The sequence below is a fragment of the Trachypithecus francoisi genome, unplaced genomic scaffold, assembly GCF_009764315.1.
Source record: "Trachypithecus francoisi isolate TF-2019V2 unplaced genomic scaffold, Tfra_2.0 Lachesis_group10, whole genome shotgun sequence".
NCBI lineage: Eukaryota > Metazoa > Chordata > Mammalia > Primates > Cercopithecidae > Trachypithecus > Trachypithecus francoisi.
Window position 1 is genome coordinate 103,924,692 of NW_022681455.1, and position 17,599 is coordinate 103,942,290.

Below are 17,599 nucleotides of genomic sequence, written 5' to 3' on the forward strand. Positions count from 1 at the left end.
TAACAGATTTGAGATAAATAAATAAGTACATTAAGTTTGTAGAAGTATTTTAAATATAAATACATAGTAGTTAATGGAGATAGAATGAAAGCAATTTTTGTTTTAGGGAAATTGTCAGGAGTTCCAACATTGAGAGGTTAATTTTAGATATCTATTAGATAATGGAATGGAGTTTCTTAGAAGACAATTGTATGTATAAGTTTCAAATTGAAAAGTGAAGTCTAGATGACAGATATAAAATTGGTAGTTGGCATATAAAGATATAATGGTAATAATAATAGTTATGACAGCTACTAACATGTATGGAGTATTTGCTGAGTTCCAGGTGAAATGCTTTAAAAACATTTAAATCAATCTTCTCTGCAGCCACGTAAAGTCAGTATACTGAATTTGACCCAAATGTTGCTGATGAGTAAACTATTGAAGCAGTTAAATTGTTCAGACTGGTACATGAAGGAGTAAGAGCTCATGGCACGTCTCCCTGAAATCAAAGGCTGAGGTCATAATCCTTAGACTGTTCTGTTACCCACAGCAAAGCAAATATTTATTTCAACACCAGATGTGAATGAGTGGATGGATTTATGGATGAATGAAATATACGGATAGAGTCATTTGTATAAGTCTAAGCAAAACAATTATTAGTGAAAAGCACCAAGTGTTCTAAGAAGGCAAGGGAAAGAACAATTAAATCTGACTGAGGAGATTTCAGAAGTCAACATAAAAGAGTTAGCATGAGTGCTGCAGATAATAGATGTTGTATAAAAAGAAGAGAATAGCAGTATAGTGACAGGACAGCAAGAGCAATGACTTGAGATATTAAATAGCTGTCAAGATCAGACAGAGATAAAGAGTGAGATTTAGCTGGACCAGAGGGGCATAGAAGGAAGTAGCAGAAGGAGATTTAAAGAGATCTGAGGAAGGCTAGCATCGCAGTGCTTGGTGTGGTATGTGAATGTGCTTCATGTAGATCTGCTGTGATGCACAGCTGGAGGGTTGCTATGCTTAGATAATATGATTGAACAAAATCTGTGAGCAAACAACTCTTTCAGAAAAAGGGAAATTTCTTGCAACCATCAATCACTGACTATTTATTGATAAAATTAAGAGAATCTGTCACATATAATATATACTTTTAAAGATTTTGGTACTACCTTACCATAATTACAATTACTATTTCCATCCAGAGGAAAATATGAGATTTTCAAACTCTTACAGCTGCTTATTTAGCATAATAGTATACTTTGTGAGAGCTAATTCTGGCTTTGTAATGTGACATACCTCTTGTATTAAAATATTTTTATATAGTAAATATGTTAATATATTTAAACATATATCAAATATATTAATAAGTTGAATATTTTAGTAACTGAAATGAGCCCAAGTTTCCTAAACACCTTATTTTTTTTCATTTTCTTGTTTTTAAGATGAAAGCACTAAAACACAAGTAAACCGTGCAACCATTAATAAATTACATAAATTGAGATCATTTAAAAATAGTTTTCTTCCACTATCCACTTTTATTTTGACTTAGACCAAGCCAAGCTAAACATTCATCTATTTCCTGTGACTGGAACATCATGGAATGTACTTAATATGGCAAACAACACATATGAATTGTTTATGCATTGCCTTTAGTCTGAAATGATCTTAAATAAAGTTGAATTAAAATTAAAATTAAACTGGTTAAGTATTTACTATATTGGGAACTGTGCCTTATACATGCCAGCCTATTTTTTTAGGTTCATAGAATTACAGATATTGTGGCTTTGAATACTTGCAACAATCTTACAATGTAAGTATTCCCAAGTATTCTTATTTTATGTAAGAAGAGGCGAGGTGAAAAAAAAAATCTCACAGGGCAGTAAACTTTAGAGTCTGGATCCTTTTCCTAGTTTATCTAATGCCGATGACTTTGCTCTGAACTACTGTGTAATATGGGTGTCCTTAAAGACCAGCTCTAAAGGTAAACTTGTTGAGCTACTGAGCTACTTCATCCTCCTCCTTGTGAATAAAACGTAATCCTTTCTTCTTTTGGTGGAAGAATAGTCAAGAAAATAAGGTCTAGAAGTAATACTTGAAAATGTGCATTCTAGTTTTTCTCATTATCATTCATATAAGCTAAGAGCATCATGACTCCGGATTTGGGGATAGTGCAAGCATCCTTTATCTTCATGTAGACTCTATGATTTATTTGGTCAAACTTTTACTTCTCACCCACTTCACTTTTGTGGTGAATGCAATTAAAATATTCTGCAGTTTTATTATTTTTATTTTATTTTTCTTTTGTTTCTCAAAAGGGGTTGCATGTGTATAGCTAATCTGTGTGAGAGAGATTATATATCTATGTAAGCTAAATAAAATGTAATTTACATTATATACATACATATCTATACAATTTACTAACCTAGCTTACTTTATTTATCTTTACTATTCATTACTATTCAACATGACATCTAGACTTTCACCGTTGATAACAATTTCTTGATCAGTGATTCTTTGAGACTTTACTAGAATTGCATAGTATTTTAAAATTAAAATGAAGAGAAATACGGCCGGGCGCGGTGGCTCAAGCCTGTAATCCCAGCACTTTGGGAGGCCGAGACGGGCGGATCACGAGGTCAAGAGATCGAGACCATCCTGGCTAACACAGTGAAACCCCGTCTCTACTAAAAATACAAAAACTAGCCGGGCGAGGTGGCGGGCGCCTGTAGTCCCAGCTACTCGGGAGGCTGAGGCAGGAGAATGGCGTAAACCCGGGAGGCGGAGCTTGCAGTGAGCTGAGATCTGGCCACTGCACTCCAGCCCGGGCGACAGAGCGAGACTCCGCCTCAAAAAAAAAAAAAAAAAAAAAAAATGAAGAGAAATGGGTACACCTAACTCTTCTAAAAAAAAAAGTCAGCCTTAAAATTGCCACTACATTCTTCCTAATGAAATCTGTGAGGCTTGATTATTAGAAAAATATACAAAATAAAATTTTTAAATGATTAATGCAATTGCTAAACTGATTAATCAAATAAGGCCAACAATTAAAATATACTTGCATTACTGTTTACATTATATACAATGTATGTATTCATCTGCGGCCAAGATACTATTACGATTGTCTTCACATTGTTTTTTGCTTATCAGAGGGTCTGTTATTCTGTTTTTCTTGAGTTTATTTCATGCGATTGGTAGGGGAGAGAAACTAGTGTTACCTACTCATCAGACTACAAGACTGACAAAACAGACCTTGGGTGGAATGGTTCTTTCTCTGCCTTCACTGAGTGAGCTTAAGGGAACACAGGAGTATTAAAGAGAGAATGGGGGTAGGGAGAAAAGAGAAAATTATGCATCAAGGAAACCAATTAAAAATTGAGAGTAAGCATGCAACAGAAGCTTATATTATTGTTCTGTTATTGCTACTGCTATTGTTATTGTTGTTCTTCACATCTTTCAACTTCTCTTAAAAATCAAACATACAAATTTCTTAAGATTTTTATATTAGCAAGAATCCTACCACCCAGGGAAATAAGTATTCTAAGCATTTGAGACCACTTGAGGGCACTGTGACATTGCAGTTTGGTAAAGTGGCCTTTTAAAAGTCAACTCAGGGAACTTAATCTAGTTTTTCAAAACCCAGAATAAACACACGCAGGTACTCTGAGGTAATGTCTCTACAGGTGGATGGGCATAGCTGTGTGGACATCTAAATCAGTTAGTGCCCCACTGAGGCAGCTCCGGACCCGATTGCTTTCCACATCTGGCCGTCCCTGTATGTTTTGGAGATTTGCTTTACTGGTTCCTCAGCCTGAGCTATGCTATTATAATTTTCCAATTGCAGTGATAATGGATCATTCTTGGCATTTCCCACTCATTAGAACCTGTGCCAGTGTGATGGATTAATTTAGGGGCATTTTCTGTCCTTGGTATAATCGTTGAGAAGGAAATGAGAATAGCTGCTGCACTGGATGAATTACAGCACAGGGTCCAGAACTTTGATGTGAAAAAAGAAAGGGAGAAATTGAGGACGGAAAGAGAGGTGAAAAGGGGGTTGGTGAGCAAGTGTGTTCCTGAGGCTTAGCTGGGCAAAGGAAAAAGTCTCAGCTTGCTGACTGGGATCAGAACCAGTGGTAGCTCACAATAGAATACAGTGCTAACATTGGAAAAAGTTTAAATGTATGCTAATAGAGTTCCATCCTTTCATACAGTAACTTTCCTTTTCATTAAAAATACACTGACTGCAATAAAAAGCATGGAACTCTTTAACTTGCCATTTGCATTTTTTTTACATTTATAATTCTTGTAATAAAAGAAATATCAAAGACTCGAGTTTTAGTCCTGTTTCTCAAATATCCTGTATCAGTAACTTTGTTTGATAAACATGTTTTGAACAACTGTACTATGCTCAGCATTGTGATTGGAATGAGAAATACAGAAAATCTTGAGAGCTCCTCCTACCCTTAATCAGGACACTTTATGAATAAATTGGAATACATTTTTAAACAAGTGAAACAGTAATACAAAATGAATTGGCTTCTTATGATCTCAGGTTCTTATCTTCTAACAGTATTTAAAAGCTGTAAAATTCTGATTCAACATCTTCTTGTCTTGAGTAACGGAAGCTTGGGAATCAAAAAAGCAGCCTCCAACTCCACCCATTTGATTAATGAAAATTGCCAATAACCTTGAGAGAGTCCCCTGTGGCACAGATGAAATAGTGAGCATAGCCTCAGTTTTTGACATATATGTGTTGAAAAATCAGAAGTAATCCCATTACCAGAGAAAAAGGAAAGACATAGTAGGGAGTGTGACAGAGTTGAAATAAAAAAGAATGTGGGAAAGAATGGCTTATTTAAATATTTATAAATGGCAAAGAACATTTAATACAGCTTCACATAAACGTGGGATCATGAAGCCTTTGATGGGTCTATAACATGGCTCTGTATATCATAAACCATGGAAGATGAAACATATAAAGATTTAGAAGGCAGTCTCAGAATGCCATTAATGAATGATGAGAAAGAAAACACAAAGGAGGAAGCTGGATACATGGACTTATACTGACATCTTTGATAAGAAGTGCTTTCTGCTTCAAATAAGAGGACATAATTTACAACGAATAAGAATGAACAATTCTGTGATTGATAAGAAAAGGTAATAGGAAATGGCAGCTAAAAGGAAAACTGAGCTAGTTAAGTGAAAATCTAAAAAGAATTATCTGAAATGTTATAAATAAGCCAAGCTGAAAGGAAAATTTCTGAACAAGGTAAGAAAGTGATTTTCTAAAAATACGTATGTATTTTTGGAAACCCTCTCAGCAGGTAGCCAGCCAGCACCCTGTCTATGGTAGTGCCAAATAGAAACTAGACAATCATTTGAGGGGATGTAGTAAAAAGAATTTTAAACTCATCTATGACGACATCAAGATGGAGGCCCCGGAGAGCTAATGATATAGTCCCAGCCCAAATCCAAAAACCTGAGAGCCAAGAAAGCCAGCAGTCTGCAATCTGGCAGGCTAGAGACCTCAGAAGAGCTGATGTTTCTGTTGGAGTGAAGGCAGGAAAAGACCAGTGTCCCAGCTGAAAGCAGGTAGGCAGCAAGAGTCCCCTCTTACTCACAGGAAGGTCAAGCCTTCTTGTCCTTTTCAGGCCTTGAACCGATTGGGTGAGGGTTCCGTATATCAGGAAGGGAAATCTCTTCTACTCACTCTACCAATTCAATGTTGAGCTCATCCAAAAACACCATCACAGTCATATCCAGAATATTTGGCCAAATATTTGAGCACAATGTTGCCCATTCAAGTTTGAGCAATATCTAGGCACATTGTGGCCCAGTGAAATTGACATTAGTAAGATATACTACATAGAAACATGGAGAGATGTTGGCCGGGCGCGGTGGCTCAAGCCTGTAATCCCAGCACTTTGGGAGGCCGAGACGGGCGGATCACGAGGTCAGGAGATCGAGATCATCCTGGCCAAAATGGTGAAACCCCGTCTCTACTAAAAAAAATACAAAACCTAGCCGGGCGAGGTGGCGGGCGCCTGTAGTCCCAGCTACTCGGGAGGCTGAGGCAGGAGAATGGCGTGAACCCGGGAGGCGGAGCTTGCCAGCCTGGGCGACAGAGCGAGACTCCGTCTCAAAAAAAAAAAAAAGAAACATGGAGAGATGTTGACTAACGATGTTGGCAAAAAAGCAGTACCAGAATTAAAGGCAGGGCAAACACTACAGTGTTAAAGGTCAGAAAAAAATCCACATATGGTAAGCATGGTTTACATGAAGGAGGTACACATTTCATGTATGTTGATTCATTTATTTTATTTTAGTTAAATTGATTTGTGTGAATGCTGTCATTCCTCCAAACCTACCGGCCCTAAGTCAAGGCTGCCTTCTCTTTAGAACTCCTGATCAATTCTTACACAATATAGAATTAGGTGATCTGGTAATCTAGAAACCCCACAACTGGAAAACTAATCTTGTGCCCCAATGGAAGGGATCTTATACGGTTACTCATTGCTAACATTGCTGTGAAGTTCCAGGATGTTCAACCTTCAGTTTGCGTTGCAACTAAAGAAATACAAGAGCTATTCAAATTGTAGAAGTATTCATACTGGAGAATTCAAACTGAGGTTTATCCCAGAGACCTCAGAATTAGACGACAGTCGGAAGCAGACAGCTACCCCAAGAACCTCAGAACAAGTGGCTGATGTCACAAGGTAATCAGCGAGCAACACCATGACACAAGATCCAATGGAATTTCCCCTCCCTCATTTCCTGCTTCGTTTTGTTTTTGTTTTGCTTTTTTGTTTTTTGAGACAGAGTCTCATGTCTCACACTGTTGCCTGGGCTGGAGTGCGGTGGCGCAATCTCAACTCACTGCAGCCTCTGCCTCCTGGGATCAAGTGATTCTCCTGCCTCAGACTCCTGAGTAGCTGGGATTACCGGCGCCCACCACCATGTCCAGCTAATTTTTTGTATTTTTAGTAGAGATAGGGTTTCACCATGTTGGTCAGGCTGCTCTCGAACTCCTGACCTCGTGCGCCTCGGCCTCCCAAAGTGCTGGAATTACAGGCATGAGCCACTGCACCCAGCCTATTTCCTGCTTCTTTATCCTTACTGTTTGCCTAGAGACTTTCCTGTTCTTACCATAATAACTCCCTTTCTTCACCATGACTTTTTCTCACCTGAGATTAGTCTTCACCTTCATTTTCTTGTCCTTAAAGTTAGAAGCTCCTGTGCTCATCCCCCATTTCTTTCCTTTTGTCACCTCTCAGGAAGACAATTTCACCCACAAAAACTTTGGAAAGTTTGGGACCAACTGTTCACTATTTTAAAAAATACAACAGACTGTTAGTATTAAACATTCTTTTCCACGATCACATGTGGTATTTCCCCAATCCTTTTCATCAATCAGTATATCTGTTTTGCTATAGCCCTTTCACTCCCTCCATTATTTTAAACTGGGCAGTTACATTGGGACAAACCCTCCACACTAACTCCAATCTATCTTCACAAGGAACAGGTTTGTTTCTATACTAATTTTACCACTAGCACCTTTTTAGAAAGGAGCATTTGTCATTACATTTACCTAGCCATCAATAAATCTTATGTAAGGCCCCAAGATGCTAAAGATTCCTTAGATATCCCTCAAATAAATGGAAGTGGCCCCATTGTCCCTCCTAGTTTTGACTCAACACAACACACATAGACAACTTCTTACAAATCCTTTTCCTGCTCTCAAATTGCAGTCTTTGGTCATGTTCAGATATCAGGTAATTATTTATATCACCCTTGAAATAATTCATATTTTGTAAGTGGAACCCAAGTCTATTGATAGTTACCAACCAACCAGACTGGATCTTGTTATGTTTCCATTCTTATGAATTTATTCATATTGCTTGTTTTTCTGAGATTTTCTTCCTATCTTGAACCATCTCTAAAGCAATCACCCATCCCCTCCAGTTCACTTACTCTCACTATAAAGACAAATGCAGTATCCTAAACATCACAAAGACTCTTATAGGTGATCTTGGCTCCTGAGGACAAGATTTAGAAAAAATAGTTGCAGAACTGGGCATAAATTCCATCAATGAGCTCACTAATTTTTGGGAAAAGTTTGCGATCTTTTGGGTACCATCCCTTGGAATCTATCACTCTAAGAAGTTAGACTCAACTACAGATTCATTTACTCATTACTGAAGCAATTCCCCATATCCCTAGACAATATCACTCCTGATCTTAAATCAGTGATCCACCAGTTACAAGAAACCCAGTGTGCTCTTCTCACAGCCCCACTGTCGTAAATATGATGCTGGCTACAGGAGAGAGAAGCATTTGTGTAGTGGTTGGAAGTGATTGGTCCTGAAAATCATTCTGATGTTTCTCTAATAATCAGGAAAGCTCCAGAGGTGAATTAAGAGATGCAATGCATCATGGCCTTTATGCACAAATTACTGAGGAAAGAATACAGGTCCCAGGACTTCTTCTGGTGGATCCTTGAAGGTTTGCAAAGTTGGGCATACAGATTGATTCAGCTTGTAATCATTGTCCTTCTCTTTATAAGCATAAGTATCCTTCTCATTAAATGTCTCATGGGTGACACAATACACCAGTTAGAAGCCAAGTCCCAACAAATGGTCAGCTGTTCCTAAATGAACAAAAGGTGACTGAATGAGAAACAGACTCATATTATTCAGAAAAAAAAAAACAAAACTCTTCCATTGAGCAAGAAGGGGGTTCTGTCACAGATTCTTTGCTTGACCTAAATTTATGTAGGCTTCTAAATTTTCTCTAAGGCTCATTCGTACACGTTCTTGTAAAACTCATTATAGCAAATAACCTTGCTACCATGAACCTCTGCCTTTGGTACATGATCAGCCTCACACCTGATAAAATCTTCCCACCCTTGGTATCTGATCACGCTAGCCTGCCTTCAGCAGGAATCCTATTTGGTTGGTTTAGCCAGACTTTCCACTAGCCTTAATATTTCTTCTTAGTAATTTTTCATCCACCAACTCCTCTGCTTCTGAACTATAAATCCCCATGTGTTTCTGCTGTACTTGGCATGGAGCCCAGTTCTGTGCTGTGGTCTCTCTGTCCCTATGACAATAGTCAGAAATAAAATGGGTTTGCTCCACTTTAACTTCTGTCCAACTCTGATTTTCTTTGACAAAATCCAGTGCAACTATCAATCTCCAGAATTAGCAGTCATCTTTCTATGATGACTGAAATGTTTTCTAGTATTTTGATATGTGGTATTTATTAAATAATTCTTTCTTTATGGAATAATTTAGATTATTGTCTTTTTTCTTATATTATTCATAATGCTGCAAGAAGCAACACATTAATGTAGTTTCTTCTTCTGTTGAAATATATATTTAAGATAAATGAAAATAGTGAAATAACTTGATGGATGCTTAGAATAATCATTATAGCTCTTGCTACAAACTACAATATTGCTTTACAAAGGAATGTAATAGTTTAAATGCTACAGCTGAGAAATGAATGTACTGGTCTGTCACTTCACTAATATTGGGTAATATTTTGAAATAACTATTATCTTAGGTATAAGACAATGTAACTCTGTAATTTTAATTATTATTGCAACTATAGATGCATATTTTCCTGCTGTAGTTCTTTTTATGGAATATCTTACTTAAGATTTATACATTTATTTTATTCTATTTTTTTTGAGACGGAGTCTTGCTCTGTTGCCCAGGCTGGAGTGCAGTGGCTTGATCTCAGCTCACTGCAAGCTCCGCCTTCCCGGTTCACGCCATTCTCCCGCCATTCTCCTGCCTCAGCCTCCCGAGTAGCTGGGACTATAGGCGCCTGCCACCACGCCTGGCTAATTTTTTGTATTTTTAGTAGAGACGAGGTTTCACCGTGTTAACCAGGATGGTCTCGATCCTGACCTCGTGATCCGCCCGTCTCGGCCTCCCAAAGTTCTGGGATTACAGGCATGAGCCACCGCACCCAGCCTACAATTTACACATTTATATAGAAAAGAATGGAAAATCAATTAAAGAATAAGTAACAATGTGAGACAAATTATGGTTAACACAAACAAGATAACTACAATAAAGAGGAAAGTAGAGATGTAACAAATTAGGCAATATAATTTGTCAAGGAGGTGAAAAATCTTTTCTTGGCATGGCATTTAGCATAAAGTTGGCCAAAATAAGTACTATAAATTTGTTCCATAACATTTTATTGTTATTAATTTCAAACTTTCACAGCATGAATTAAGTTTTAATATTGCCTTTATAATTTATGTAGTTAATTTCATTTTTTAGCACTATCTACCACATTTATGACAATTGAGAATGAAGGAATTATATTTGGGCAGTGGTAGCAGCAGTGAGTCATCATAATACATTGAGATAAGTTCCAACCTGGAAATGGCACATTTGACCCATATTATTTTTCTCCGCCCTCAGATAATACCTGCGCAGTGAGCAAGTGGTTTGAAATTAGGTTGAATGTTGGCATAGGGTATGATAAAGTTAGCTGTGTTAGGTTTGGGTGAGCAGTTGTAATATCATGTAGAAGAATCTTACACCTATGTGGAAAGCCCTGCTCTAATTACTATGGAAGCCTCTAAGAGATTCAGATGGGATACCATGTTTGAAAGTAAAACACTATATGGACATAAGAATATAAATTGTTCTTTCTATTTGCATCTCAACATCTTCTACATTAGGGGATAGTTTTGTCCATTTGTTCTTCACAGAGAAATGCAAATTTTATTCATTTCAGAGTAAAGTTATCTTTATATGTTCTACCAGTAAACACACCCTTTATACAACCTGATTCTATGAAAGCATTTCTCCATAAATAATTGTTGAAACAAATGGCTTTTCAACTCAGGAAATTACCATCACATCAGACAAGCATGCCCTTCGAAATGCTGTCATTTTAAATAAGACCTTAGAAATAGACGTTAAATAATAAAATCTTTAAAGGGAAGAAAAATATGTCGCCATTTTCCTGAAGGCTTCTGCTCCTATATGAATGTGAACAGAAATTTCCAGACAATATTATCAAAAGTTCATGAACAATAATTGTAGTGTTTATTTGATTTCTCATTTTGCTAGTTTCTCTCAAGATTAAATGTGAAAAATGCATCTAACATATATTTAATACGCTACCCAGAAAGCATTATGGGAGACAGATTTTTAAAAACTCTTTTCAGAAGCAATTGAAGATTTACTACACGAAGAAGTAGAGATGATTATTAATTATTGTAAGATCTGCCATGAGAAATCCATGATTGAGCTTCTGCATATCAAGTACTAATTATATTGCAGGTGCTATGTATACATACACCCTTTCTCACCCAGGTACACACACATATACACACATACACACACCTTTATATATGTATATCTGTATATATGAATGCATATATATGTACACTTAGATGATATCACACACATACTATTTTTTAATCTTTCACCTATTGATTTTCTTTAGGCATTACTATTCTCTACTAAGTTTTCTCACTAGGATTTCAGCCTTTCTAAATCTTTGTAGATTAATTTAAGTAGGGTTTTCTATAAATTAACAAAAATATGATTTCCCTGGAAAAACTCATTTTTTAAAGGCAACTATAGGCATTTTCAAAATACGTTACATTTTCACAAAGTATATTGTAAGCTTTTATTCTTAGTTTAACAATACCTTCACTGCTTGAGAGGATGTGGAGAAAAGGGAACTCTTACACACACTGTAGTTGGGAATGTAAATTAATAAAGGCATTATGCACAACAATATGGAGGATCCTCAAAATTTTTGAAATAAATACTATTGAGTATATTTCCAAAGGAAAATATAATTAGTATGTCAAATATCTATCTACACTCCTCTGTTTGTTGCAGCACTATTTAAAATAGCCAAGATAGGCCATCAACCTGTTTCCATCAATGGATGAATGGATAAAAACAAAGGAGTATACATACACAATGGAATACTATTCAGCAATAAAAAAGAATTAAATCTTTCCATGTGTGACAATGTAGATGAACCTAGCAGACATTAACTGAAATAAGCGAAGCACAGAGGATCAATACCACATGATCTCACTAATATGTGGAATCTAAAAATGTTGATCTCATAGAAATAGTTAATAGAATAGTTATCAGAGGCTGGGGAGAAGAGAGAGACTGAGGGTTGAGGAGAGTGAAGGAGAAGTTTTTCAAGGGTACGAAGCTATACTTAGGAGGAATAAGTTCTCATGCTCTTTTGCAAAGTAGGGTGACTATAGTTGACAATTCTGTATTATATATTTCAAAATAGCAGTAAGAGAGAATTTTGAATGTTCTCACCACAAAGAAATAATCAATGTTTGAGATGATAGAGATGTTGAATAGCCTGATTTGAATATAACACAATATATAGATGGATCAAAACATCACACTGTATCTACTAGTATATTATCTTCTTTTTTCCCTAAGTATCTCTTCTCTTCCCTAACCTAATGTATATGTATATTCATACTCCAGTAGGATACACTGGGATACAGTGTGATGTTTTGATCCATGTATATATTGTATAATGATCTAATAAAACTAAAAAAAAAATAAAATACACATTGTCATAGTGGAGAAAAAGAACAAAATTACCACAATATTGACTGCCTAATGATGTGTCACTTTACGTGAGTTATCCTCAGGGCTACTTCCACTTCTTCCTTTAAGTTGGATTTATTTTTGTCATTTCATAATGATTAAGCAGAACCCTCAGAAATCAAATGTTCAGACTCCAGCTAAAATGCAAGGAGCTATGAAATAAATATTGTTCAGTTTAACTGCAAAGTTTACTACACTCAATTACATTCCCAAATGTAGGGACGTGATATCTACCTTGACTTGAAGAGACAGAGGATATAAATGCACAGGTAACTAAAACATAGTCTGAGAGGATATGGTGTCACACTCACACTGTAACTGGCATCACACTCACACTCCAATGCAGCTGGGCATTATCATTTTTGCATCTTGAATTATAGCAAAAATTTTATTTGTAAAATGGGTTCCACAACACACATTGGAGTCTATCAGAAGGTGGAGGGTGGGAGGAGGGAGAGGACGAGGAAAAATAATTAATGGGTGCTAGGTTTCATACCTGGGTGATAAAATAATCTGTACAACAAACCCCCATGACACAAGTTTACCTGTGTAACAAATCTGCACATGTACCCCTGAACTGAAAATAAAAGTTAAAAAACAAACAAACAAAAAGAAAAATGGGTTCCATTGTTACAATCTACCAACCTACCAAATAGTGTTTGAAAGCTGCTTGTTTACCTGTTTCTCTAAAATCCTTAAAATTACAAATTTTTTTCAATGGATGAATCTCTAGTTTGAATAGATGGTAAATGTTTCTCTAGATATTTTTCTCTGAGGAGGTTGCCTGTCTAAAATATTTTTGGGTAAACAAAATGTTTATAGTTTAAATGAATGTGTACATGTGAAGATAAAGTATGTGGCAGATACCATATATTTAGCCTCCCACTGTACATTTGTGCCTATCATAGTTGAAGAATAAAAGATTTAATTATCTTCTCTTTTCCCTAATCTTATAATAAGAGAGGGCACATAAGAAAGTGCATTACGAGAAAACACTTTAAAAACACACAAAGATGTGTGGTTTTATATGTTTACCTATTACTTTCTTATTTCTAAAATTTTAATGCTACACCTTTCTGCATTATGCTGAAAAAATAATCTTACTTTAGATTAGTCTGTAGTTTAAGTTTTTCCTACTCTTGACTGTAATTTTAGTCCAACTAAAATCACTTTTTCTTCTCCAAGCTTTTTGTTGTGTTTTGTCACAGTGGAAATATTGATTTCCAAAATGAATTGTCTAATATTACTTCCAGATAGTGGGAGAGCTATACCACTGTAGTAATCTACTATTTATGTACGTGGCAGAAAGTGGCATGATATGCTACTTAGGATTATGTTAAACATCAATTTGATATTAAAAGAATGCAATTGGATGGAGATTATATGTACTGCATTTCATTTCGTAGGGTCACTTAAGGAAAAGCCTGTCTTTGGTCAATATCTGAAATAATGGCAGCCATTTTGGAAGTTAGTAACAGAATCCATTATCCTAGCTATGAACTAAAATATACTCATGGCGATTGCCTCATAGCATCTATTCTATGCAGGTAATATAAAAGTTGCTGGGGATTCTGCTATATATCCTCAATTCCTAGCCCTATGGGAGTTCAATGTAACTTTAATTACAAGGACAGCTAAATAAGGTACTAGAGAGAATTATGTCATATAACACAGTCATGATGACAACGTTGTGAAAATCCAAGCAGTTTGAGGGAGACTTAGGTAGAAGAGATAAAATTATGCTAAAAAAATACAGGGACTTAGCTAATGAAGGGGAAGGGGATGGACAGTCATAATTCAAAGGTATACAAGTGTGCAAAGGCAACGAAACAGGAGAAAGCAAAGTGGGATTCAGGAATAGCTTTTAATTCAGCTTGGATGGACCACAGGGTCCTGGGGAAGAGAGACATCCATGAAGTTACAATGGTAGACAGGCTATAGATTTCCAAAGACTTTGATTCCAAGTCAAGATATTTAAAACACAGTTTACAGTGTGAGATCCTTAGGATGGTATTAACAGAGTAGTAAAATATTTATACCAGATTTAGACAAATAATACTCTGAAAATTATCTCTTACTGGCAAGACTACAGATGATTTACATTTTCTTTTGTAACTGTCTATTTCAGAATTTGGATACATATGAGACATAATCAAAACACTTTTTTAAAAAATAGAGAGGATACTGCTTGTGGCCAAAAGGGATAAAAAATTCAAAGGCTGAGTGATTTCAGATATTTTCATTACTTGGGAGACGTTTTGTTTTTATTTTAGAAACATCACATTTTGTAAGATTTTCTCAACCAAATCACTTTCAATGAAATACAAAGTCATATTTCCCATGTTAAATAAACAAAAATGGATATAAATATTATGTTGGCATCTAAACAATGACAGGAGAACTGTTGTGATCAGACTTGTACCAGAGATAAACTCAGGTGATATTTGTATTGGTGAACTCTATACTGATTATATTTATGGTTTCTTTTAAATATTTGAATGTCTATACATTAGCTTTTGAATGCTTCTTGTAAACTTCGATTGTACCACAGAGGGAATCATTGGCTAGAATGGATATAAAAGGCTTATTTAAGCATACAATATTACAATTCATAGAATCCATGAAAATTATATTAGCCTTAAAGTCATATGCCAAACACAAACAAAAACAAACATCAACTACATCAAAACAAAAGTAAAGTGTTCTTCTGATTAAATTCTAAGCTAGAAAAAATTGTTATGGAATATATTTATAGTGTTTCATTTATAATACATGAAGAATTCATGAAGAAGGAGAAGAAAAACGTAAGGACTGGTGAAAATCTAAATACAAAAAACAATTTCAAAAAGTTTCTGGTCACTGAAGAAAATATTATGTAATTGGAACTGCAGAACATAGTATCACAGATAAAGGGAGCTTTAGGTTTCTGCCTTTTAAGGTTCTGGGCTTCTGTGATTTTTGTGCTATCATTATTTTCAAGTACTAAATATTACTTATTAATTATTTGATGAGCACCTAGTATGTACTAATAAAGGTTTTCTTGTGTGTTAAGTACAGTTAGGTACAGTTAGCCAAATAGATGATTGCCCACCTGATTTTATAAGACAGATATTATTTCAAAATCGCTGGAAGCCGAGCCCTAAAGAGAAGACCAGTCATATACTGAAAGGGTCTCAGTTTGGCTCTGGAAATTTTACCAAAAAAAAGTCTGTTGTTGAAATGCAGGGAAACAGGTTCCAAGGATGAGTCTACATTCAAAGCATACTAACAAAATTAAAAGCACGAAGAGCTGGAAGGAGGTAGCTTCAATGACTTGGGCTTTTTTTATTGATCTTTGGCATGCTGACTGTTTCTAACAGAATGGCCAAAACTTAAGAAAAAAAAATCTATGTACATTTCCAAGATAGTCCCTAAAATCTGGGGCAAGCAGGAAGCATCATAGTGACTGTAATCCACTGAATTCACTCCTTCTGAGAGTACCTAGTGAGACAATTTTTCAGCAAATCAGATTACACTATTCCTCTACTTAGTTTCTGTCTAAAACTTCTTGTTAGCTTCACAATCAATCTGATACCTTATTACATCTTATTGTTTTCGCTGAATGCCTCATCTTTCTAACCATACCTCTCATAGTTCCCCACATCTTACTCTTACCTCCTTTCAGCTCTAAAATTTGGATTCTGTCTGCTTTTAGACTTTACCCCACGCCGAACCTTCTGCCCAAGATACCCTTTACTTTAGCTCATTCTACTCCAAGTATCAGCTTCAAAGGCATTTTCTTCAGGAAGCTTTCCATGGTCCCCTATGTCTGGGTTAGGTGTCTTTTCTATGAGCTGTCAAAGTACACTTAACTACTGCGATGACATTTATTGATCATCCTCAATGACTAGATGCTCATCTATTTGATCCATTTAATTGTAAATTCCATAAGGACTGCATGAGACTTTTTATTAGCAGTCACATTCACAGTGCTTTATTTTTATATTTTTTTTATTTTTTATTTTTTGACTGTCCTAAATTGTTTATTAGGTATGAATTTTACAAACTTTACTTATATTAGCGGTAACGGTGGAGCTGGAGAGTATTGCGCCTTCTCCAAGCTGCCCGGCGAGAACCACCAATAGTATGGTGGAACTTATGGCCCTTTCCAAGGCCACGGCTCTTTCGGCCTGCAGATGTCAGCCCACGCATCTCCCTGTGCCTGTGGACTGGTTTGGTGATCCACTGGGTGTCAGGATTTCTTCTGATAGCTTTATGGAATGGATCAATGAGGATAACCTCAAAAAATTTGTATGTGGAATCTTCTCCAACCCAGTAAGAATTCAGGACTCTCAGAGCCCCACAGTGGCATCTAGCTCGCTCCTCTGCAACGGACTGAAGGCTTCGAGCAAACTTTAGCTGGTTAACACCATGATGGACAGGCTTGCCGTAAGTTGCACCCTTAGGAACTGGGCATTTTCGGCCACCATGGCGAACACGAATCCTATATATAACGTAACCGTGCTTGGCCTTGTAGCCCAGTCGGCGCGCTTTATCAGGCCGGGTGGGGCGGGGAGCCCTGTGGAGAGCAGAGAGCTGGTGGTACTGCCAGCAGTGGACCCTCAGAAGAAAGCGCATGACATCAGACTGCTTCTTTCTCCATAGCTCCTGGATGTACTTGTATGCACCCATCTTGGCTTACCTGATGGCTGCCGCCAGACGGAAAGGACCACAGTGCTTTAAATACAGAGAATTCATTCAGTGAGAATTTATGGAATGAGTGAATGAAATAATTAATGAATCAAGGAATTTGGGTAGCTAAACTTGAGCCTAATGCATTCCTCTTTAAAAGAATTGGAGATAAGGAGCGAGAGAAAACAGAGCAGAGGATTCCTTCTCTGCCAGTACCATCAAAACATTTCTCTACTTTTTATCAGATGCCTGTTTATAAGAACATAAGCTTAACCATGAAGATAATTCCAACAGTTAATTTTGTTCCACGGATCAAAAAG

At 36.5% G+C, this 17,599-nt stretch overlaps 1 protein-coding gene across 1 annotated transcript; it reads right to left on the bottom strand.

Moving 5' to 3' along the window:
• Positions 1 to 16,608: 16,608 nt before the first annotated feature.
• On the bottom strand, positions 16,609 to 17,315 carry LOC117087894 (60S ribosomal protein L15-like). The gene has a single exon (XM_033218670.1). It carries the CDS (start codon positions 17,277 to 17,279, stop codon positions 16,665 to 16,667), a length of 615 nt encoding a protein of 204 aa, XP_033074561.1. The 5' UTR covers positions 17,280 to 17,315; the 3' UTR covers positions 16,609 to 16,664.
• Positions 17,316 to 17,599: the final 284 nt, after the last annotated feature.